Source organism: Polistes dominula, unplaced genomic scaffold (assembly GCF_049000335.1).
Source record: "Polistes dominula isolate Pdom_NZ unplaced genomic scaffold, Pdom_raw_medaka contig_37, whole genome shotgun sequence".
Taxonomy (NCBI): Eukaryota; Metazoa; Arthropoda; class Insecta; order Hymenoptera; family Vespidae; genus Polistes; species Polistes dominula.
This window is the reverse complement of record NW_028301169.1, coordinates 2,705,396-2,729,178: the sequence shown is the minus strand read 5'-3', so window position 1 is coordinate 2,729,178 and position 23,783 is coordinate 2,705,396. Positions and strand designations below refer to the sequence as shown.

Sequence of the window (23,783 nt, the reverse complement as noted above, 5' to 3'; positions counted from 1 at the left end):
AAATATAAGAAAAAAAAATAAATCAATTTTGTCTTCCTTTTTTTATTTTTTGCTTTTTTTTTTTTAATAATACAACTTCATTTTGGACTCATATATATATATATATATATATATATATATATATATATGCGATATACGTGTGTGTGTGTGTAATAATTTTTTGAAAACAATTAATGTCACACTGATAATTTTTATTTATCTAATCTAAATTCAATTTCAACGAATATATTAACAATTAAAACAAAATATTTTTCTCATTTAAATCGTCGATAGCAAAAGAAACGAAAGTTATCAACGAGCCAACAAAATAGAAAATAAAAACTAACCAAAACTAATCTCTCTAAATTGCATTTCGAATTTTTCCGATTTATTTCTTTCTCTTTTTTTTATTTCATATCTTTTTTTCTCTAAATAATTTTAATAACACAACAAATACGTAAATGTATATATACACGTAAAAATATGTACATACACACACGTGAAAATCTTTCATATTAACGTTCGTAGTTTTCTTTGATCGTCGATCATTTTTTTCTTTCATTTATTTATCCCCTCCCCCCACCCCAATTTTTATACTTTTTTGTGTCTTTTTTTTATTATTCTCTATCTCGAAAAATTATCTTCCTCACCATTTTCTTTTTCTCATTTATCCTTTTAAATTCTTCGTTTATCTCTTGTAAGATTTTTATTAACATTTTATTTTTCCAGTTTTGTGCATAGTTGTTGTTGTTGTTGTTTAATATGATAGAAACATTTAAAAATCACACACACACACCCATCGATCGTTTGTTTCAAAAAAATATACGATCGAATGTCGCGAGTACGATACGACGGTAATTTTTTTTTTTTTTTTGTATTTTTTCTTCATTTCTTTGTTCATCTTTCTCAACATCTTGTATCTCTTTCATTTTATCTTTTATTGATTTATTTTATATTTTTATATTTGTTATGGTCAACATAGAAAATCCTGGCATTGTATAAAATGTCAAGAAAGGTTTTGATCAATTTAGAATAAATTTTGTAATGGGGTGTATTTAAAATACAGGGGTGAAAAGGTACAAAAGTGTTTTTGAACTCGTGTAAGTTAAATGAACAGTGAAAACTTAGAAATTGTATCACAATATTTTTAACAAGTTTGTGTTAATCTTTAAAATGTGATTAGAGGGTGTGTTTAGAGTATGGGGAGAGAGGATGAGATAATCTGAAAAGAGAAAAATCTTATAAACTCTTATAAAAACCTAGTATCACGTTGATCTTTACAGTAACAGTATATTTATCTTTAATTATTAATATCTTTAATTCTTGTATCTTTTTCTATATTAGAAATAACGTTTTTATCTTCAAGTTTTGTCAGGGTTTTTTGAGCTAAATAATTCTGACACAACTCAAAACAATAAAAATTATAACCCTAGCAAAACCTAAGATAACAAATGTTCTTCTTAATATACAGAAAAAGAAGATACATTAATAATTATTAATAATTGAAGATATATATACTGTTATACTGTTAATATAAAAATCACAACGTGGTGTACAAATTTTGTTAAGAGTTTAACATTTTTTCGTCCAATAATCATTTGCTATAACCCACCCCTGCCCCTATCAATTTTTAAAAAATACTTCTCTGAAGCAAATTGAAAAAATTGATCAAAACTTATGAAGAATTGTTTCAATTCTTGAAAACAATTTTAAAAAATTGTTTAATTTACATTTTTTGAAAATAACTTCTCACCCTTCCCACCCCCATATATATATATACACCCCATACGATACACTTCATTGAAATATATATTCTAAATTGATCAAAATCCTTTTCTTGAGATTTTATTTACAAAATGATCAGATTTCTTTACATTGACCGTAACATATATTTATATATTTATATATAATATTAATATATTAATAAATATATTAATATATATAATATATAAACTTAGATATTCGTCAACTTATTAGTTTCTTTCGATCATTTTCCTTTTTCTTACTTTTGTTTATTAGGTACAATTCATTTCTTAATTTCGTATCTGTAGTTTTCTATGTATATATGTGCTTGTATGTGTGTATGAGTGCCACGTGTGTAATTACGGTGTGTGTATTATGTACGATTGTGTGCTTCTTTCTTTTTTAATTTTTATTTTTATTTTATTTTATTTTATATATTTTTTTTATTTATTTTATTTAATTATTTCTATAATTCTCTTGTTTGTGTTTTTAATTTGCTACCGACGACGCTTAGGTACGTTGTTTAAAATACACTACACACTGTATTACGACTGTCTCTTTTCAATCGAATCGAATTTTTTATTATTTATAATATTTTTATTATAAATTGTTTTTTCTTTTTCTTACATTTTTTTATTTCTTTTTTTCTTTTTAGTACATCGATCAGGTCTCTCTTGATTCTTCGTTTATTTAAATTTCTTTATTTATTATTATTATTATTATTATTATAATTTAAAATCTAGAAAAACAATTTATTTATTCTTAAAACAATCGAGAGGAAAGTGAACATTTTTTTTTTATAAAAATTAATTATCTTTTCTTTTTCTTATTCTTTTAAATATGATTTTTGTTTTCTCTCTTTCTTTTTAACACTTTAATGGCCGCAAGTCTACTCCGTCAAATGTCGTCAGAGGCTGATAATATTAAATCTAAAATGAAAAATAGGCAACAAAACGATAATTATCTAAAATCAAAGACGTAGTTATGAAATATAAAGTCAATGACAATATCCAAACTTGTTTACATTCATAAATTATCACACAGAAAGTGTGGTACTGACCAACAACCTTCGGCGCTAACTTCACACACATGTTGTATGAGCGGCCATTAAAGTGTTCATTTATTTTATTTTATTTATTTATTTTTTTTTTTGTTCAACTTTCCTTCCTTTCCTTTTTGTTAAACATACATATGTGTATTTATTATAATATATTCGATTCTTGCGTGAAGAAACAGTCGTAAACTTCACCTACGTTTTGAAATTACAATCATCGTAAGCGAAGCTAACTTCTGGATGGATTCCATTTAGTTTTTTGTCTTTTTATTTTTTAATTTTCTTTTTTTACTTTTTTACTTTTTCTTTTTTTTTCTTTTCTTCTTTTTACTATTTTTTTTCTCTCTCTCGCGGAACAACTTTAGACGTTTTTAAATCGTTGATTTAAGATTAGAGAAGATTTTTTTTTTTTTTTTTTTAAGAAAAAAAGAGAGAGTGGGGATGAGAATGAGAGAAAAATAGAAAATATAAATAGAAAATATAAATAATAAATAGAAAATATAAAAGGAACGAAAAAAGGAGTTATTATATTTTGTTTTCATTTTTCCCTCTCCCTTTTCTCTCACTCTATCTCTTTCTTTTTTTATTTTTATTTTTATTTTCTTCTCTATTCAATTTTCGACAATATTTAATAACATCTCAATTATTCCGAAGAGATTTCACAGACGGAAACATTAAATCACCACCATCGCGTGTCGCCATTTGCCGCAATCATTTCAATCATTAAATAATTTTCTTGGTTTATTTATTTCTTTATTTTTTGGATATGTTTTAAAAAAGAAGAACACTCTCTCTCTCTCTCTCTCTCTCTCTCTTCTCTCTCTCTCTCTATCTCTTTGGCATAATATCGACAATGATGACAAATTTATTTATTTCGTACGAATTTCTAAACATAACCTATACGCATTCGAAAATATTTATAAATAGGAGAAAAAATGTAACAGCTAGGTTTACGGAAGACATCAATTTAGTTTATATATATATATATATATATATATATATGTATATTGGGTTGTGTTCGGAAAGTTCGTGCCAATTTTGATGGAAGATTGAAACGCAAAACATTTAAGTTTTCTTTTTGGTATATATTTTGTTCCACAATCTTTCTCCATCTTTAAAGGTAACCTCAAAATTAAATTCTTTCAGAACTTCTCAGGTTTTTTTTTTTAGCAAAAATAACTTTATGACACTTACCGAAAATTAGCACGAACTTTCTGAACAACCCAAGACTTTAAATCATTTTCTATTTAGTTACATAATTTTTCAATTTTGTATGACATGTATCACAAAATTACGTGTTTTCTTTTACCAATCAATCGAATTTTTTTACATTTGTAAAAAATAAATATATATATATATAAAGTATCCGTAAACCTAGTGTTAATTATAAATAATCTTTATCTTAATTCGTTATCACATATTGAAACGAAAAATATCGATATCGACCATTACATAAGAAAATATCTGTAATTGTGATTTAAAAAAAAAAACAGAAGAAAAGAAAAGAAAAGAAAAGACAAGAAAAAAAGAGAAAGAGAAAGAGAGTCCTTGTTTCTTGAGATCTTTTAAGAATGATGAACATATGTGTGTGTGTGTGTGGGTGTTTGATGTGTGTGCATGTATATAACGTATATATTTATTTGTACATAAAAATGTAAGCGTGATTTCTCGAGGAAGCAAAAATAATTAATTACAGTGCAGATAATTTTCGCGATGTGTGTGTGTGTGTGTGAGCCGTGCGTTTATTAAATTCCTGGAAGACAAGTTATAATTAGGATCCTCGTGAACTCGTGCTTTTTTATTTATTTTATCTCATGTATGTATGTGTGTGTGTGTGTGTTATGTATATCATAAAAAAAAAAAACTATATCATCTTGCTCTCGATTCTCCTATGAGATGAACCAAAACAATAAAAAAAGAAATCACACAAATAAAAAGAAAAATGAAAAAAAATATACTCGCACATACGTGTGTGTGTGTGTGTTAAGTATAATCATATGTACATATATACATATGTAATGTGTAATTAAATATATTATATATTATATATATATTGATGTTGTAATAATCGTTAATAAGAAACAAAAACAAAACAAAAAAATAGAAACTAAAATCAGGGACATGATTTTCTTTGTTATATTTTCCTTGCATTATTTTTTGTTTTGTTTTTTTTTATCATTTAATTTTCTTCTTAATCGTTATTATTTTCATTTTCATGTTAACTGATTTGTCCGCCATTAGAAAATATCGCGGGACAACCGCCATGATGGTTCTCGACATTGGCTTAAACTACATCATCATCGTTTTGAAACTAATTATAAGAGACACCATACATAAAGATCATTATTATTATACTGAATACGTTTACATATATTTTGTATTATTTACTTAATCGATATTTCATTGCACCTGAGTTACGTAACCAAGAGCGTTACATATTATTTTCAAAGAGCGAGAGAAGAAGCATCATCATCATCATCATCATCATTCAATCGCAATAGATAGATAAATATAGATAATATATAGATGTGTATATATATAGTATATAATAATAATAATAATAATTAAAAAAAAGAAAGGGTCTCTTGAACAGTCCGATAAAAAAATATTTTTCATTGCAAACTTGTCGATTTAATAAATAAAATTGATAGCTGATGTGTGCAAACCCCAAACGACGAGAGTTTATGTGGAGAGAATTTAATAAAAAGAATTGTTAATTAATAATTCATTCGTTCAATATTTTTTTTTTTTTACATATATATTTATATAACGAAAACCATCGGTGTTAATTTGTTTACTTTTACAGTATTTTTCATTCTTTATTCCTTTCTTTTCTTTGTCCTCTCTCTTTTTAATGATGATTATTTTTTTTTTGGTTTTTGTAACTTGTATATATATATATATATATACAAATAATGTGTGTACATGTATATATGTGTGCGCGTGTATATTATACGTATGTATTATATGGTCCTGCCATAATATTTTTCATTAATTTCATTTTTTTCTTCTTTTATATTTTTTATTAATAAACACACGCCATTTTGGAGTTACTTCATCAAAGCGATTAAAACTTTAACGGAATAGAAAGAGAATTTTGAATAATAGGCGTATAAATAGCATTTTCTTGTATTAATTTTTTTTCTCTCTCTCTTTTTCATAATGAATTCAGAAAAATGTTTTTTTTTTCTTTTCTTGTCGTTTATAACTCGAACAATGTGAGATTGAGGTAGCGTTTATTTATATTTCTCTTTGTATTTTTTTGTCTTCTTCTTCTTCTTCTTTTCTTTTCTTTTCTTTTCATTTCTCGTCTGTGATATCGAGTGTGTATCAAAATTATGGGCAACAAAAATATACGTATATGGCCGATCATGTTTTGTGCTAATATTTCGAATAACGCGTTTTCTGTTTGTAAACGTACTCAGTAATTTGTTTATTTGTTTGTTTTTTTTTTTTTTTTTGAAGTTATATACTATTTCTTTCTCTTTCTTTCTCATTCTTTCTCTCCTATATTTTATTCCTTGTAATCTTTGTTTTCATCGTCAGCTGCTGCTGCTGTTGTTGGTTGTTGAAGGTGCACCGATCATCTTTCATAGGTATATTATATCTTTGTCATATATATATATTTATTTGTATATTTTTATTTATGGTACGTGTGTGATAATCCCGCGTCTAATTTATGTTCAAATATAACTGTATCATATGTATATGTATGTATGGTGTGTTTGTATGTATGTATTTATGTATATTAGTGTATATATATATATATTTTTTTTTAATTTCTTTTTTGTTCTCCAGGTATGTGTGCATATGCCGGTGCATTTTCTCGTGCGCGGTGTGTCATTTAATTGTGTCATCTTAAATCTAAATTACTTATAAATAAATCTCACATTCATATAGTATCTGTAAAACCGCGATTAAAATATCTCCAGTTATAATATATATATATATATTATATATACATATATTATACATATACAATATATGTATAATATATATATATATACATACATATATTTGACTCTGTAATAATCGCAATAGTTTAAATTTTTTTCTTTTCAGTAACTCTGTTTCATTGAATCCATTATTAATCATAATCATATCATTATCATCATCATTTTTATCGTCATAATCATCATAATCATTATAATCATAATTATAAGCCTCATCGATGGATTGTTCTGTTTCTTTTCTTATCTTCTCAACTTCCATCAATCTTACACTTCATTCAGATATTCGTAAACCTAAATTTTACGCGCTTATAATTACGTCTTAGTCTTCATTAAATAAGTAAGAGTATAATTAACATAATAGAGCATTTAATCGCGAATTATATATATATATATATATCTACTCTGATAATATAGTATAGGTTACCGTTTCATTATTTCTTTTTTTTATCTCCTTATATATATATTTATATATATATAATGTTTTGTTCATTCTCTTTCTTTCCGTCTCTTTCGCGTACCATTCGTTATTAATCCTATTTATATATTTAATCCTCATATTTTTCTTGTTAGTTTTGTAATTGTATTTCTTCTTCTTGAATCTAAATATCACCCACACAAACACAGAAAGACAAAACGCAAGTGTAGCGTTTAAATCATCTCAACGTTGATTTTCTTTCTTCTTGTCAGGCGTTTCGTTACCTAATATTGTACCAACTGGTTTCGACGGGTGATTGTCACCTTTACGGTTCCTAAAAATAAAAGAATATATCTGAAAAATAAAAGAATCAAATGCTAATGTGGGTATGGACCGGCTTGCATTTAAACATTTTCGTTATGCAATAATTAATATTATTATTGTTATTATCATTATTTCATTGGTGCAAATCAAAGCGCAACAAAGTGCGCTATGATGGTGTTAAAGAAATATATATAAATAAAAAGGAAAAAAAAGAGAAATAAATGAATAAAGGTAAAATAAAATAAAAATATTATAATCAAGAGAAAAAGCGTAACCCAATTTGGTGACTTAAGAAACATTTTTATTCCGATCAAAATATAAATTAGATTGGTTGTTATATTGGACCTTTTATCAAAATTCATTCAATGTCAATAAATTATAATGTGCAATTATAAACGTCAAATGTCATACTATTTCTAATTATCGTGTAAGAAAATGAAAATTGAATAATTAGCCTTTTTTTTCGTGTATTTATATGTACATATATATATATATATAATATGCGTATAATATACGTGTTTTATATACAAAAATATAAGCAACAAATTGTGTGCATTTTCGCGTGTATTAAAAAATTGATAAAAATAATGCCTGTTAAGATTAACATCTTCCTACTTTATTTTTATTTTTCTCTCCATTGGGAAACAAACATGGCGCACGTATTGACCTGATTTATCTCGAGAAAGACCATGATTCTGCAGACTCGTTAGCTTGTTCACGAAAACAGGAACCACCACCACCACTTTCTCCAGCAAATTCGTCGTATTGATCTAACAACGATCCACAAAGAACGATAGATTGAAAATAGAAAAAAAAAAAGAAAAAGAAAAGTATAAGATCAGATATGACAAAAGAAAAATAAACGATTTCTAACACGAGATAGAACAAAAGTAATAAACTTCGAAACTTGACTTTAAAAAGTTAAAAATTGAGAAATCTTATAGAAAAATATATTTACAATATTATTTATATACATTGTTTCGTTTTATGTTTATCATAAAAATTATTTGTCCACAGGTAGAGTAATTTTTTGTATACAAATATTCTGTACTTTACGTATTATACTTTTTTTGTCACGGGTTTCGCTTTTTAATAAAAAGATAACGTGTCAAAACTTTTATTTATTTATAATTATTCAATTGAATATCATTTTGATCGGTTTTTTTATTAAAAATTACTTTGTTTTTATATTTCTTTTTAATAAGCTAAACAAAAGATGTAAAAGATAACGAAATATTTAACACTAGATATACCACCATTTTCAATATACCTATTTCTACCACACTAGTCAAAATGACTGGTGTATAATAAAAATGCTTCTTGAGGCTTCCAGTCTTTATTTACTCTTAAAAAATAACAAAAAAATGTTTAACAATAATAATTTTAATAGATAAATGTATTTATAGACATTTTTGTTACATGAAGTAGAAATTTTGAATTAAAATGGCCCGACCAGTCAAAATGACTGGTCTGATATATCTAGTGTTAAGTGAAGTAATATATATCTATTTAAAGATAAGAATTATACGATAAATCATGAAATAAATAATTATAAACAAAAGGGAAAGGGTTTGTAATAAGATACCATTAAAGATATCTTACCTTCTCTGATATCTTTCGGTGCGTTGGACGAAAGTGATGGCATGGAAGGAGTTTGATAAATGTTGGGCCTCGCACTGATCGGTGGTAAAGGTGCTACCTTCGACCTAATACAAATAATAATTATATCGATTAATCTCAATATATTCTTTAACCCTTTCACTACTACGGGTGACTATAGTCACCCGCCACAAAACGACACCCGCACACGACGGGTGACTATAGTCACCCGTCACACGATGCCACCTATACGCGACGGGTGACTATAGTCATAGACTATAGTCACATAATTATGAACACAAATCATTTTGTTTCTAAAAGTAATGTCAAAAAGTCGTTTTTGAGACAAAAGGCTCCGAATGCTAAAGACTGCGCGCGCTTAATGTTCCCACTTTCGGTACGGCGCTTCGTTCTAGACGAGGTACTTCGCGGCGAGGCCCACCGTAGCGAAAGGGTTAATAAAAATACTGTTATATATATATATATATATAAATCATAACCTACCTTTGTTTCCGAATCTTTTGATTCCTCCCGTCAAAAGAAGTTGGCGTACCACCACCCGACGTGTTCGAAGAGTAAGAGGGTGGTCGATATGGCCGGGGACAACCTTGAACAACAGGTGGTGAAGGTACTGGTGCGTATGGTAACCGAGGATTGGTTGGTACTCCTGGATGCATCAGTCTCATATCTCCTGAATTATACAACAAAAAATTATATTAATTGTTAATCATTCCTTAAAAATATTTACATAATATTGTTAACATATTGATTGCCACATTTCAAATCTTAGGTTATGTTATATGGATCATAATTTTTCGTTTTATTAAATTACAATATTATCAATTTATTATTACGAAGTTTGTCATGTGACCAATATTTCAATTTTAATGAATTAAATCAGTTTTTCATTTCTCTTTAAAGCGAGTGTTGGAATACTCTGTTCATTTATGCAAAGAATGAATAGGAATTAATTAACTTACTACTGTAGCAATCAAAATGTTAATAAAATTGAAAAAATTTGTATACCTTGCACGATATGGACACCTTGATACATTGGCAGTGGGTAACGTGGTTGAGGTTGTGCGTTTCTGTCCCCACTTCCACCTCCAAACAATTCGTGCGCCGGTGTAGGTGACCTGCTTGCTCGTTGAGAACTACCTGGCGTCGAAGCTCGAACACCAGCAGCAACAACCTGAATATAAAGAAATATTTATTATATAATATTTTAATTTATTTAAAATAATAAAATAAAATATGTGTAACATTAATTTACAGGAACGTTCTGCCTAAATACAAGATTTGGAACCAGCGCAGGAGTCATGTAAGTGCCAGGTGGTGCTGGGGGTGTACCATTATGTGCAACCTGATGTCCAAAAGTTCCACCAGATACCATAGTTGGTGGTGCATAACTGCCAGAGTTCACATACATCAACGGTACTCCAGGCATCTAAGAATTGTTTAAATTTAGAATGAACTTCTCGTGATACACATATAAAAATATAAGGAATAATAAGAGAAGGATATTTTCTTCTTACTTGATTGGATATCGGAGTATTTGGTGGTGTAGGCACTCTGTACATAACTGGTGGTGGTTGTATAGGTTGTTGTCCTGGTGGTGGATAATACGTTGGAACCATATGTACTGGTGGTTGATAAGTATAATCGGCTGGTGCTGGTGCAACAGCAGGCACCGAATTGTAAGGTACTGGATAGCTGCTCATATAATTTGCTAAACAACAAATTAGAAACATAAGAATTAATGATATTCAAGAAAAATTAGAAGACAAGTCAAAATTACCATTCGATTGACTCGGCGACGTCATAGTTTGTGCATTGAAAGTATAATTCGGTGTAAATCTTTGTTGTTGATGTAATTGTTGCCTATCACCCGGATTTTGTCCTACTGAGATCGTCGTTCCGGGTGGTGGCACAAAATACATCGTTTGCTGAGGCTATAAATAAAAGTACATTAGCAGAAATTTAATATGTTATAAATAATAATGTACCATGTTGAATGAGGATAAATGAATGCAAAATACCGGTATTTGGTTTGGCGGAGGTTGCCAATAATTAGGTGGCATCGTCTGAACATTTTGCATAGTTTGACTGGAAGATGGCGGTGGTTGAGGATAGGTATGCGGTGGTGTAGAATGATTATCACCTGTACCACGTTGATCATAGATGTTCATACCAACGAAATATCCTGATAAATCGGATACGTCCTAAATCCAAAAGATAAATAAATGCATTCCAATGAAGAAGAACAATATTAGAAATTTTTTAAATCTTTCATCAATTAATAATAATTACGTTAGATTGTTGCATCGATCCTTGCTGAACAGGTACACCACCGTAATTTGCATAAACAGGATTCTGATTGAACGCAACCTCATTTTGTTGAGCATTGTTCGGAACGTTAGCTTGACCCTGTGTCGGGTGAGTCGACATCATCACAGTTTGTTGCTGTCCCATCGGTGATTGATATACACCACCTTGGTTGTACGGTTCTGAGGTAGGTACGTAATTCGCGTACGGTTGAACCGTTTGATTATGACTACACGTTTGTACCGTCGTGGACGGTTTGACTAGAGTTTGTTGCTGCGGAACAGGTGTACTTTGCTGCTGCGTTAACACTGGGGGCGGTGGTGGTGGTGGCGGAGGTGGTGGTGGTGGTGTAAACGGTAGACTAGGTGACGTTGCAGTATTCGTCACATGAGCAGCATTCGTCGTTGTTGTTGTTGTTGTTGTACCACTATTATTATTATTATTACCACCACTACCACTGTTATTATTATTATTATTACTATTATTATTATTATTATTAGATTTCGAACGTTTTTTACTTTCACTCTTGTTGTCGTTCTGTCTGGCAGCTTTGGTGGGTTCAGGCATATCGTTATGTTTGTTATTGGCTACCTGATGACCGTTATTATCATTTTCCGTAGAAAAGAACTTTGGTGGATTCTCCGGATCAAAACGATATATCGAACCGTCGGCATTCGTGTACGGTTGATTCGTTTGAGGATTTATTATGATGCTACCAGGTGGTACACTGGATAAGCTCGTAATAGCCCACATCACTGTTTGATTGTTTGATTCCGGAGAGGCTAGATCCTGACTAGATACTTGTGTGTGACTGCACGTCATTGTTGCAACGGGTGATGGCGATGGCGACGGCGAGATCGTAGCATCACTGCGTTGACTTTGAGATTTGTATCCGCTACTGGATGGGCTTAAACGGGAACATACGCTAGCACCCGAATCTATAATCAAACAATTTCCATCCAACAATGATTCTATAAACCTCAGACACAAAAACTGTTTAGAAAACAAAATAATAAGAGAAAACAATTCAAATCCCCATATATCCTTATACCATGTTAAACGTTAAAGAAAATAAACGAATAGAAATAAAAAATATCATTGGCTATATTTAATGAATAATATAAAACGATAATAAAAAAAAATGAAAAGAAAAACCTAAAACATCCGATGATTTTTATTATTGAAAAGGGATATGTCCTGTGTTCCTTGTTCTGTATACCTTTCCAATCTTTAATCATCAATAATCATCATATCTAAATTACCTTGACGAGAAATGCCAATGCATAAACTTGCAATAATCAGTCCGAGTAGCAAAGAATCTGAGGCGAACCTTGTTTCATGAGACGAGCTCCGGCACTATTCGTGGATGTTACGCTGTCCCCTCTTGAAAGCATTCCTCTGGTATAGCCATCAAAACTGGACGATTTAGAAACCGAAGGTCGTACAACTTCTGGACGATAAGATTCTCTCGTATCGAGGGATTCACCTTTCATCAATCGCGTTTGTCTAAAAGAAAAAAAAACCAAGATTAAACAATTCTAATAGATTCAAATCAAACTCTTTTCACACATTGATGAAATAAATTAAAAACAAAAATGAAAAAAAAGAACATTCAACAATTGAATTGGATCTAGCGAGTAGAATATTTCACCTGCTCGTATGATCTGAAGGATATAACAAGCGGTACCTAGCGGATGCATCTGAACTTTCGGACGATGACCAATATGGCCAAGAAGCAACTTCACTGCTTTCCCCGCTACTTCCTTTGAATATCCTCCGCCTTGTCCTTTCGTATTGTTCCTGCCTTTCCTCGAAACTTTTGCTACGTCTACAATAATCACCGGACATTCTATCGGGTGATTTAAAATTGAAACTATCTTCGAACGAATTAGAATCTCTCTTAAGTATACTTCTACGTGGTTCTTCGGATAGTATCAGATCGTCCCTAATATGTTCCTTGAAACGTGTGTCAGGTATTCTCATGTTTTTCGTTCTTGTAACCATTACACTTAATCCTGATTGATCAACATTATGTTCCATACCGAAATAAGCTGCCACTCTATGTACCAACATTCTATTGTACGACGACATATTAGGAAACTTGTGACAAAGTTTTTGCCTATCTTTAGCAAACTCGATTAATTCTTTTTCAATCTTTAACAACACTGTACGATCCTTTTGATTACGATTTATCGTTTCTGCGATAAATTGTTCAAGGTCAATTCCAGTACTGTCCGTGTACAATTCTGTACTACTATCTGTGTAATTGGAAAAAATAAGCAAGGATTAGATCAATGTAACAACACGTCGTTCTGTATTATTAAAGAAAGTCGACCACCCATCAACCAACCTCGAGACAAACATGGCGATGCACTATCAAAACTACCCTGTGACGAATTCTGATGCCTTAATTTGTGTCTCGAACTCGGCCTGCTTACTGAAAGCGTGTTACCACATTGTGCTGAACATTGGTTGTTACATATGTTAAGGGTGTTCGGCCTACGTTGATCCGATCTCTGTTGATTGTTCTGCGCATTCGGGGCCAAATTCGTACTCTTCGGTGAATGTTGAAGAGCCTGACCTGTCTTAGACGGTGAGACCGGTGTTTGCAACAAACCCGGTCTCTCATTCTGATTGTTTTTCACGCAATTATTACATTTCTGTATTATATTCGTACCCGATGATATCTTCGTACGGTGATTATTATCCGATTTATTATTACCGTTAGTCGGTGAGATGATATTCTTTGGTGAATGTACCTGAGATGGACTAGATTGACCTGCATTAAATAACATTTAATTAATACCATTTCAATTACATTTATGATTCATAATTATTATTGAAATGAAATCAAATTCAAATTCAAATTTAAATATAAACGTGCAAGAATAGAAATAATTTCATCAAATATTATTTAATAATAATAATAATAATATTGTTTTCAAATGTGTATAATATAATATATTAAAATAATCAAAATGTAGAGAACAAATAGACAATGTTTTGAATAAGATCGAGATATTTACCATTTCGCGATGGAACTCGACAAGTGGGCGAAGTAGCCGTGTTACGCATTTGCTTAGGTGACTGGTTGGTGGTGGTGGTGGTGGTAGTACAGAGATTGCTGTTGAACATCGACTCGTTGTTGTTCAACTTAGAATTGGTTGAATTAGGCGACAAATTACTATTACTACTATTACTCGTAGTAAATTTTTTCTCCGTTTCAACCGACGATTGTGATGTGTTGTGTGGCGAAGAAGGACTATTATTGTGTGGTTCTCTTGGTGGAGATGTTGATTCTCCTATAGCATGACTCCTTACCAATAATTTCACTTTTGTACTCGTCTAAAATATATCCCCATAAATATTGAAATTATCATCATTATCATTACCATTATCATCATTGTCAAACAACACAACACAACACAACAAAACAGAATATGAAGACATTTTGTTTAACTTTTCATATAAACATAGCATACATGGGAACATAGTATTGATTGATTCAACTTATGATCATATATAACATGATGACGATGATGACGATGATGATCATCTCATCATGTACAGAAAGGTACTTATACTACCTAACTATCTATCTAAATTTTGACTTAGTTTCATCGTGCTCTACTAATTGGTATTAACGGCTAAGCTAAATCAGATTACTTCGTCGAGTAGGAGCGGCCGAAGCAATGAGCCGTACAAGATTAAAGCTATTTAAAGAGAGCCAATGTGTTAGTAACATGTCGATCGTATAGAAACCCCGAACACAATCTTAGTTTACTCTTAGAAAATCAAACGATTTGTTTCTTATGTGAAGATTATCTATTTGTTATATTTAAGTTGTTAATATTAAGTCTGCCAAGAACTTCTTTTTTTGTTTTAAGTAACAATGGATCATTATTATTATCATTGGAATTATTCAAAAGATTTCTTTCTATCGTTATGTATAAAGAGGAGGAAGAAGAATTATTCTCTAATATCAATATTGTGAAATTTCTTGATTTATTCTCAACTCTGATTTGATTTATTCACTACTTTTCATATTATACATTATAGATATATCTCATTGTTTTAGATGCAGATTGATATCAATGCAATTTTTATTGATTTGTTTTATTAACTAAATAAAATGTAGTATTATTTCATTGGTTTTGAAGAAAAGATATTGTTATGTGTTAATGATGATTTCAATATTACAACATTGACAAATGTACTGTAATAATAATGAATTATTATTATATTGTATATATTTCTTTTTTCTAAGAAATTTCATTAAGTGATAAGAATGGACGTTACATTGAATATACTATTAAACGATAATAAACTTTAATAGATCTTTACCCTATTCAAACGATGAGATCATAGTGCAGAGGGTTAATAAATTAATAAATGTGCTATCAAAAATGTATTATTAACTATTACTCAACGAATGTTTCATAATGTTATAAAAATGTAATTAACAATTAATATATGAACGAATGAACAATAAATTGTAAAAGAAATAACAGTAATAATGGTAAAGAATAAATAGATTAATAAATACATTTTGAAAACTGTATAAAAATGTTTAATAATGTTATAAAAATGAATTTGTATATAGAAATAAATATAATATATACATAAATGAAAGAATAATAAACTATAAAAGAAGTAACAATAGTAGTGGAAAAGGATAAAACTATGAAAACTGTATTGTTAACCTCACAAACTTGAAGAAATGCTTAATAATATGATAAAAATGAATTTATATGTCTCTAAATGAATATTGTATACATAAATGAATAATAATAAACTATAAAAGAAGTAGCAATACTAGTAGAAAAAAGAAAATAGACTAATATACTATAGAAACTGTATTAGTAACTTAAAAAACTTTAAAAAATACAGTGTACACTTAAATAAAGGACTAACAAACTGTAAAAGAAATAACAATACTAATAAAAAAATAAAATGAAATAGATATTAACAAATATACTATAAAAATTGTATTATTATGTATTATATTCATCAAATGTTTCATAGTATAATACAAAATAAACATTTGTATACAAAAATGAAGAGTATAATATAAAGATAAATGAAAGAAGAATAAACAGTACAAGAAAATACATTACCCTATTCCGAAAGTTCTTGTTCTCGGTATCCAATTTATCAGGTGGGCAGGATGGCGTGGGACGGTGGTGAGAGTTCGGTGAGGGGTTGGTGCCGACGGTAGGGTTGGCATTCCCGTCTATCATATCCGAGCCCGAGGCACTTGTATAAGCTGCAGTGGAGCCACCGAGGACGAGGCCTTGCCTGGAGGACGGCAACGAGGGCATTCCTCCGTGTACCACCACCACAGTGGGACTGTCAGGTCGTCCTTGCGACCTGCTTCCTTTATGCACCACTATACTCGGTACTAAAACACAATAATTAGAAGTTGTTCGTGAAAACAATCATAATTTTTTTTTTCTTGGGTGGTCTTTTTTACAACCATACCAAAAATATAATAACTCATCTGTTTGCTTTGTTAAAGTTGAATTTTGTTTTCAATAATAATATTCTATTTTTTTGGTTTTCCTTTGTTTTCGTGTTATACCTATATATCCATCAAAAACCACGTTATAGTTTTATTTTCTAATGATAGATAAATTAATTAGAAGATAAATTCGGATTGATGGAAATATGATTATTAACTCATCTTTGCTTATTGTTAGCTTAACTTAGTTAATTGTTAGTTAAGATTAATGATATTTATTGAAATGATATTTTCTAATTTCCCTTTTGTAGTCATACTTATCTTGATCAAAAACCACATGATAATTTCCTTTTCTAATAAAGATAATAGATAACAGATAACTTATTAAAAGAAAAACTTTGATTAGGGGTGAATGCGTTAAGCAAAGATTTGCTTATTTCATTGAATACTCTGAAGATTCAGTTTGATTCCGAATTAGAGAAACATTTTCGTGAAGCAACGATGTTCTTTGGGATATAAACGGATTAAACTTGTTTTTAGGATTAGAAAAAGATAGAGAGAGAAAGAGTAAAATCCAAGTTAAGCGTGAAAACACTTACTCTCCAGGCGGGCCATGTGTTAATTGCGTCATGGGGTTACGGTGTAGGGCTCTGCGACTGATGGTTTTTATTTTTTTTTGCTTTGTTTTATTTAAGTTTACTCTGATTTGATTATTTTTTGTATGTATGTTTTTATTCAAACAACAGGTGCAACAGGGTTAGTACGGTAATCTTATGGGTGTCGTGCAGCTCGTTGGGCTGATACAAGGAGCCAGATCACTGCACGACCACCTTCCAACATCGTACACTCTGGAACCAGACACAACCATAATCCTTGATTGTCACAATTAGATCATCACACTGTTTTCTTTTACTTTTCTGTATTGATGATGCATTATAATCAATGTTAATTAATATTAAATGATATTTCTTCGAAATAGAAAAAAAAAGATAAAATAATAAATAAAAATTAAGAGAAAGGCAATGGAAAAAAAGAAGAAATGGAAGATTTGTTCATCATCCAGTGAAAAAAAGTTATTTTCATCGTTATCGATTATACTATACGTTGATTTTGTTTCATACTAAATGAATTAATCGTTGATAGAATTATTTTCGTTCCTTTAAATAAATCAAATTAAAATCAAACCTCCTCGACGAATAGAATTTTCCCGATTGGTAGTTATTTTCAAAACTACGATGATATCCTACCGATCGAATACATACTTACTAATTGGCCTCGTTTAATGAATTGCATTACCAACCAGTGTGGGTATTTGAATAACTTAAAGAGATTCTATACAAAGACTAGTATTTTAACAAATGGTATACATTTGAATACGAAACTAACATACATATTCCATATATACCGATATATACATGAATTATCTATATTTCTAGGTTATAATGCGTAAAATACTTTCGTTGTTATTTCGATCGCTAAAAAAAAAAGTTTCTTTTTGTAATATTATTTAAACTTAAAAACAATTAATAATAAAAGATTAAAAAAAAAAAACAGGGATAATTATTGAAACAATTATTTTCAATAAAAATTAATGATACTTCAAAAATTGGGAAGGGGGAATTAATTTTTGTTTTGTTTCAAGATTAACACAAGAAAAAGAAACAAATAAACGATAAAAATAAAAATTTCAAATGGTTTAAAAGATCAACGAACCTCCTCCAATTGGTTCCTATCTTCATTGTAGAAAATAAAGAAGAAAAAGGATCCACGCGTTGATTTTCGAAGTAATTTATTGAAATCAAATAGAAGAAGATGATGAAGAAAGAAGATGATGAAGAATGAATATTATTTCTTCGATTCCAAAATCACTTTTTTTTTTCGATCTATATCAACTTCGAGTTGATTCAAATTTTCTTTTTTTTTTCACGAGATTTCTTATAGATCCTTCGATAGTTCCCTGTGAAATCAATGCACGAAAATTCACATTTTATATTACGTTTTTTTTATCCTATTTCTCATTTTCTTTCATTCTCGTTTAAAAGGTCGATCCTTTTTTTTTGATCTTATCAAAATTCTTCCCTCTCTTTCTATTTCTCTTTTAACTTTTCTCTCTCTCTCTCTCTTTCTCTTTTTTTCTCATTGTTAGGTTAATGCTTTTAACACTAGATATACCAGACCAGCCATTTTAATTCAAAATTTCTACTTCATGTAACATTTGATTTCTGTAAATAATTAAGCGTTTTGTTATTTAAAAATGTCTATAAATCCATTTATCTATTAAAATTATTATTGTTAAACATTTTTGGTTATTTTTTAAGAGTAAATAAAGACTAGAAGCCTCAAAAAGCATTTTTATTATACACCAGTCATTTTGACTAGTGTGGTAGAAAATGGTGGTATATCTAGTGTTAAAGGATTACCTTGACAAAAAAGAAATTTTGATCAAAATTAAATTATCGATTATATTACATTGACTTTGTTTCATTTCAATTGTAAATGTATTTAATCGTTGATAAAATTATTTTCGTTCCTTTAGAGATAAATCCAATGAAATTAAATTGAACTTTCGAACGACGAATAGAATTTTCAAAACAAAGAAAGAATAAAAGAAAGAAAGGAAGAGAAAAATGAAAGAAAAGAAGAAGGAAAATAAAGGAATGTATTAAAGGAGATAAGAGGAGAAGGAGGAGGGTTTGAAAGAGGAAAAACGTTCGAAATGTCGTCGGTATGATTGTAAAATCTAAACCGTTTGTGAAAATGGGCTCGTAAACGAGACACGATGATAATACCGTGACTAAAATCTCAGGTATTATTTATATATATATATAATGTATATAACTTCACCATATATAATATATTGATATAAGAGGAAAATATTCGATATTTTCTTATCAAAGTTTCCATTCATCAAAATTCGACAAGATTCTAACCTTCAAACTTTAAGGTAAATCTTTCGTGAAATTTTATAATCGAAATAGAAATCAAAATTTTCATTTCGTATATTTTCTATCAGAAAATAAATAAATAAATAAATAAATAAATAATAATAATAATAATAATAATAATAATAGTAATAATAATAATAATAGTGATAAACAAAAGAGTAGTTGATCGAATTATCGGAAAAATATCGAACAATATTTCTCTCTCTCTCTCTTTCTCTCTCTCTCTCTCTCTCTCTCTCTTTCTCTTTTTTATGTATAATTGTGTGTATGTTATATATGAGTTATAATTAACACATTGAGCGCCACGTCAGTCATCGGTGACTGACATTAGACTTTCCGTTTAGGCCGCGTCCGTCATTAATGACTGACACGTTCAACTATTTTTTCATTACAAAGTAATGTCTATGGCCTGACGAAAATTTCCCTAAGAATTTGCGTGACGCTCAACGTGTTAATCGAAAATCGAAATGTTTATTTTCAGTAAGATATATCAAATGAAAATACAATCTGTAAGATAAATAGATTATAATAATTAGAAAAAAAAACATATAATAAGAAGAAATAGATAGGAATTGACCAAAAAAAAAAGATAATATTGAAGAAAGTAATCTTTGAAATACCTCGGTTTACCGTTTTCTTCTTTTATGGTTTATGTACACACAACATACACACAGACACACACGTATAAATAGTATAAACTGATTGTAAGAGAAAGAGAAAGAGAAAGAGAAAGAGAAAGAGAAAGAGAAAGAGAAAGAGAAAGAGAAAGAGAAAGAGAATGATAGTGAGAGTGAGAATGAAACTGAAAATGAAAAAGAAAAAGAGTGAAAGAGACAGACAGACAGACAGACAGGACAAACACACAGAGTGAATGAGAGAGAGAGAGAGAGAGAGAGAGAGAGAGAGAGAGAGAGAAAGAGAGTGTGACAAAATGATTTTTATACACTCACTTTACATATTCTCTCTCTCTCTCTCTCTCTTTCTCTTTATGTAATATTCTCTTTGACAAATTCATATCGCACCATATGACCGTAGCAACATGAGTCACGCGTTTTCAAACGACAACATAACAGAAGGAAAAGAAAGGAATAAAGAAACAAGAATATTAAACACGAGTACGAATAGCACGAGCACGAGTTACAATGTAACGTACCGTTACAAACGTGAACGCGCGAAACGTTGTTACAATCGATGAATCATAATCGTTTGTGATATGATCTTTCTAGTAATAGTTGAGAGATCAATCAATCGATCTAATATAAAATAATCGACCTTATTAATGTAAAAATTAATATATAACAAAAACAAATAAATTAAATATTTTTTTCTTTTCAATAAATGCAAACACGCACACGTAACACACTACACATACATATTTATATAATATAAACACGCACAGAAAAAAAAAGAAAGAGAGAGAGAGAGAGAGATAAGTAGTAAACAATGATTTAGAAATCCTGTATAGAAAAAGAAAAAAAAAATATTTCACCAACCCTTTTTTTCCTCTTCTTATCTAATTTCCAATAATGATAACAGTAACAGGATAACGGTAACATCAACTCTCCTTTTCACTTATCTCAACCAACAACCACGAGAAAGAGAGGGATAGTTGAGAAGAAGGAATAGATAAAGAAAGAAAAAGGAGAGAGAGAGAGAGAGGGAGAGAAAGAGAGAGAAAAAAGAAGGCAAGGCACGCTTTGGCAAAACTCCACAGCGTCTCGAAAATAGCAAACACGCTATCTCTCGCCCCTTCCACTATGTATCCAGAACATGATTTTCGCACGAATCTTTGTGTCAGTCTGTCCGTTTGTCCCGTACGTTAATCCGCCTATCTATCTATCTCTCTCTCTCTCATTCACTCTGTATTATTTTTCAATCAATTTTTTCAATAATAATAATAATAAAGAGACAGTTTATAATAACAGGAAAAGAGGAAGAGGAAAAGGTAGTAAATAAAGAAATAAAAAAGTAAGTCAAGAAAAGTACTAGTAGTGGTATATAAGAAGTATGCGAAGAAGATAAGATAAGTTAAAGAGAATAAAAAAAAAAGAAAGAGAAAAAGAGATAGAGAGATTGAGAGGGAGAGAGACGATATCAAAGTCTCAACTCTTAAACGAAAGGACCTGGACCAGCCGCAACGTACAAACCAAGAGGAACAGCACAATACACCACCACGAGATACGTCAACGCGGGACCGTTTCGCGCGAGAGACTGAGAGAAAGAATGAGTGAGCGAGTGAGTTAGCTAACCAATGAGCGAGTGAGAGAAAGTGAGAGAGAGAGAGAAAGAGGGAGGGGGAAGAAAGAGGCACGCTCGAGCCACTGTGCGCGCGAGACCGAGAGCGAGAGAGACGGAGGATAGAGAAAAGCGTACCACCAACTTCCCCCACCACTTACCAAACGCTTTCCAGAGGCGCAAGAGTGGGGGGAGTGAACCGATGGAGCGCGCCACTAGGTGGGGGATGAATGGGATAGAGAGAGAGAGGAAGAGAAAGGGTAATAGAGTAGGAGTTAAACAGAGAGAGAGAGAGAGAGAGAGAGAAAAAATACGCCTGGCCCGTATGTCGAGCAAGTGCACGCGTACGCGCGTGCGCATGTGGTTCTCTTTTTCTCTCTCGCTTGCTCACTGGTTGGCTCTTTCTAACACATAGTAGTATCATCTCTCTAACGGGCGTACCGAGAAACGTTCAACCCCTGTGGGGACCTTGCATTTCAATATTTCTTTTTTTCTTATTCTTTACCTTTTTTTTATAACCTTTTCTCTCTCCTTTAATTTTTTTTTTTTTTAATGTGGTACAGTACGTCATATACGTGACGAGATCGAAATTTGTTATTTCATTTTGTTAGAGGTTATGTTTTGTTCTACTCTTTAACTTCGTAAAATTCACTTCTCCAAATACACACTATGATGAAAAAATTTTGTTGGCGATAAAAAGGTGAAGAATAGAAAAGAATAAAGGGGAAAAACACATACATAAGATAAAAGAAAAATTGTAACCACTTTTTTTTTACGATGTAAAGATCTAATAAAACAGATGATACGTTAACGAATTTTTGTGTAATAAAGATTGAAATGCAAAAAGTCATTTGAAAAATGTTTAGTTGTGTGTTGTTTTGTCTTTTTTTGCTTTCTTTGTTATTTTATAATCGAAAAAGATATGAACTTTAAATGAAATCGTAGAGGAAAATTGTTGAGAAAAATGGTCGTCCATGCAACGATTATTTATTATAACGAAAGAACAGGAAGTTTGTTAAATTAATTTGTTTAATCAAATATACGATAATATTGACAGATATTGTATCGGATAATCATAAATCCGAATAATTACGATATAATAATAATAATAAGAATAATAATATAATTGAGCAATTAATCTATTAAGCGAATTAACTAGTTAGACAAATTCTCAATTCCAACGAAGATGTATAAAATCAACCCTTCTCGTATCGTTAAAGAAAAATATAAAAAAAAATTATAATTATCGTCTAATGATTTTTTTCTTGCGATCAATTTAAAGTTATAATCCATCTTTGGGAAAAAAATAATTTCCCGAGATTACTCTTTGACATCATAAAACAAATAAATAATTGCAGGATTTATAAATAACATAGAAATCGGTGTAGTACGATTCGATATTTTTGGAAGGAATATCTGTATAATGCATACATATATACATATTTACACAAGATATATTTACATTTGTAAATATTTTTTATGATGTCTATCGAGTTATCAAACAAATATTGGTTTTGTTGTTACAACGTTTTCATTTTTTTATTCATCTTTCTTTCTATCTTTTTTTCTTTATTATTTTTATATTGCTTTTTATTTCACAAACACGAGATGAGATTTTTAATCAATTACTCTCTCTCTCTCTCTCTTCTCCGAGTGAATATTTTCCAACAATTTCGTTTTTTCCTCTTCGTAACTGAAAAAAAAGAGAGATAGAAAGAAAATAATAATAATAATAATAAAAAAACACAAA

At 30.0% G+C, this 23,783-nt stretch overlaps 2 protein-coding genes across 12 annotated transcripts in view; both read right to left on the bottom strand.

Annotated features, from left to right (window-relative positions):
• Positions 1-120: 120 nt before the first annotated feature.
• Positions 121-22,020, bottom strand: LOC107069892 (uncharacterized). 8 transcript variants are annotated; one of them, XM_089179166.1, is made up of 17 exons: positions 21,922-22,020; positions 21,292-21,658; positions 20,419-20,437; positions 16,510-16,793; positions 14,419-14,737; positions 13,743-14,171; positions 13,044-13,650; positions 12,723-12,898; positions 11,378-12,330; positions 11,107-11,289; positions 10,866-11,019; positions 10,603-10,796; positions 10,341-10,514; positions 10,094-10,259; positions 9,572-9,758; positions 9,071-9,174; positions 7,748-8,238 (listed from the first exon to the last, which is right to left on the bottom strand). In XM_089179166.1, the coding sequence occupies exons 2-17, from the start codon at positions 21,352-21,354 to the stop codon at positions 8,141-8,143; spliced, it is 4,110 nt and encodes a 1,369-aa protein (XP_089035292.1). In that variant the 5' UTR covers positions 21,355-21,658; positions 21,922-22,020; the 3' UTR covers positions 7,748-8,140. The 8 variants fall into 8 exon arrangements, with proteins under 8 accessions (XP_089035295.1, XP_089035293.1, XP_015183072.1 ...); XM_089179165.1 differs by having other exon boundaries at positions 21,906-22,012; XM_089179169.1 differs by lacking the exon at positions 7,748-8,238 and adding an exon at positions 121-7,498 and having other exon boundaries at positions 21,292-21,966.
• Positions 17,517-23,783, bottom strand: part of fra (neogenin protein frazzled) — a 91,958-nt gene continuing 85,691 nt past the window's right edge. The window contains exons 28-30 of one of the 4 annotated variants that reach the window (XM_089179162.1): positions 21,942-23,726; positions 18,567-18,810; positions 17,517-17,770 (exon numbers count right to left, since the gene is read on the bottom strand). The gene's annotated coding sequence lies outside the window, so the exon portion shown is untranslated. The remainder of the gene's footprint in view (positions 17,771-18,566; positions 18,811-21,941; positions 23,727-23,783) is intronic. The other 3 variants (XM_089179160.1, XM_089179161.1, XM_089179163.1) reach the window with 3 other exon arrangements.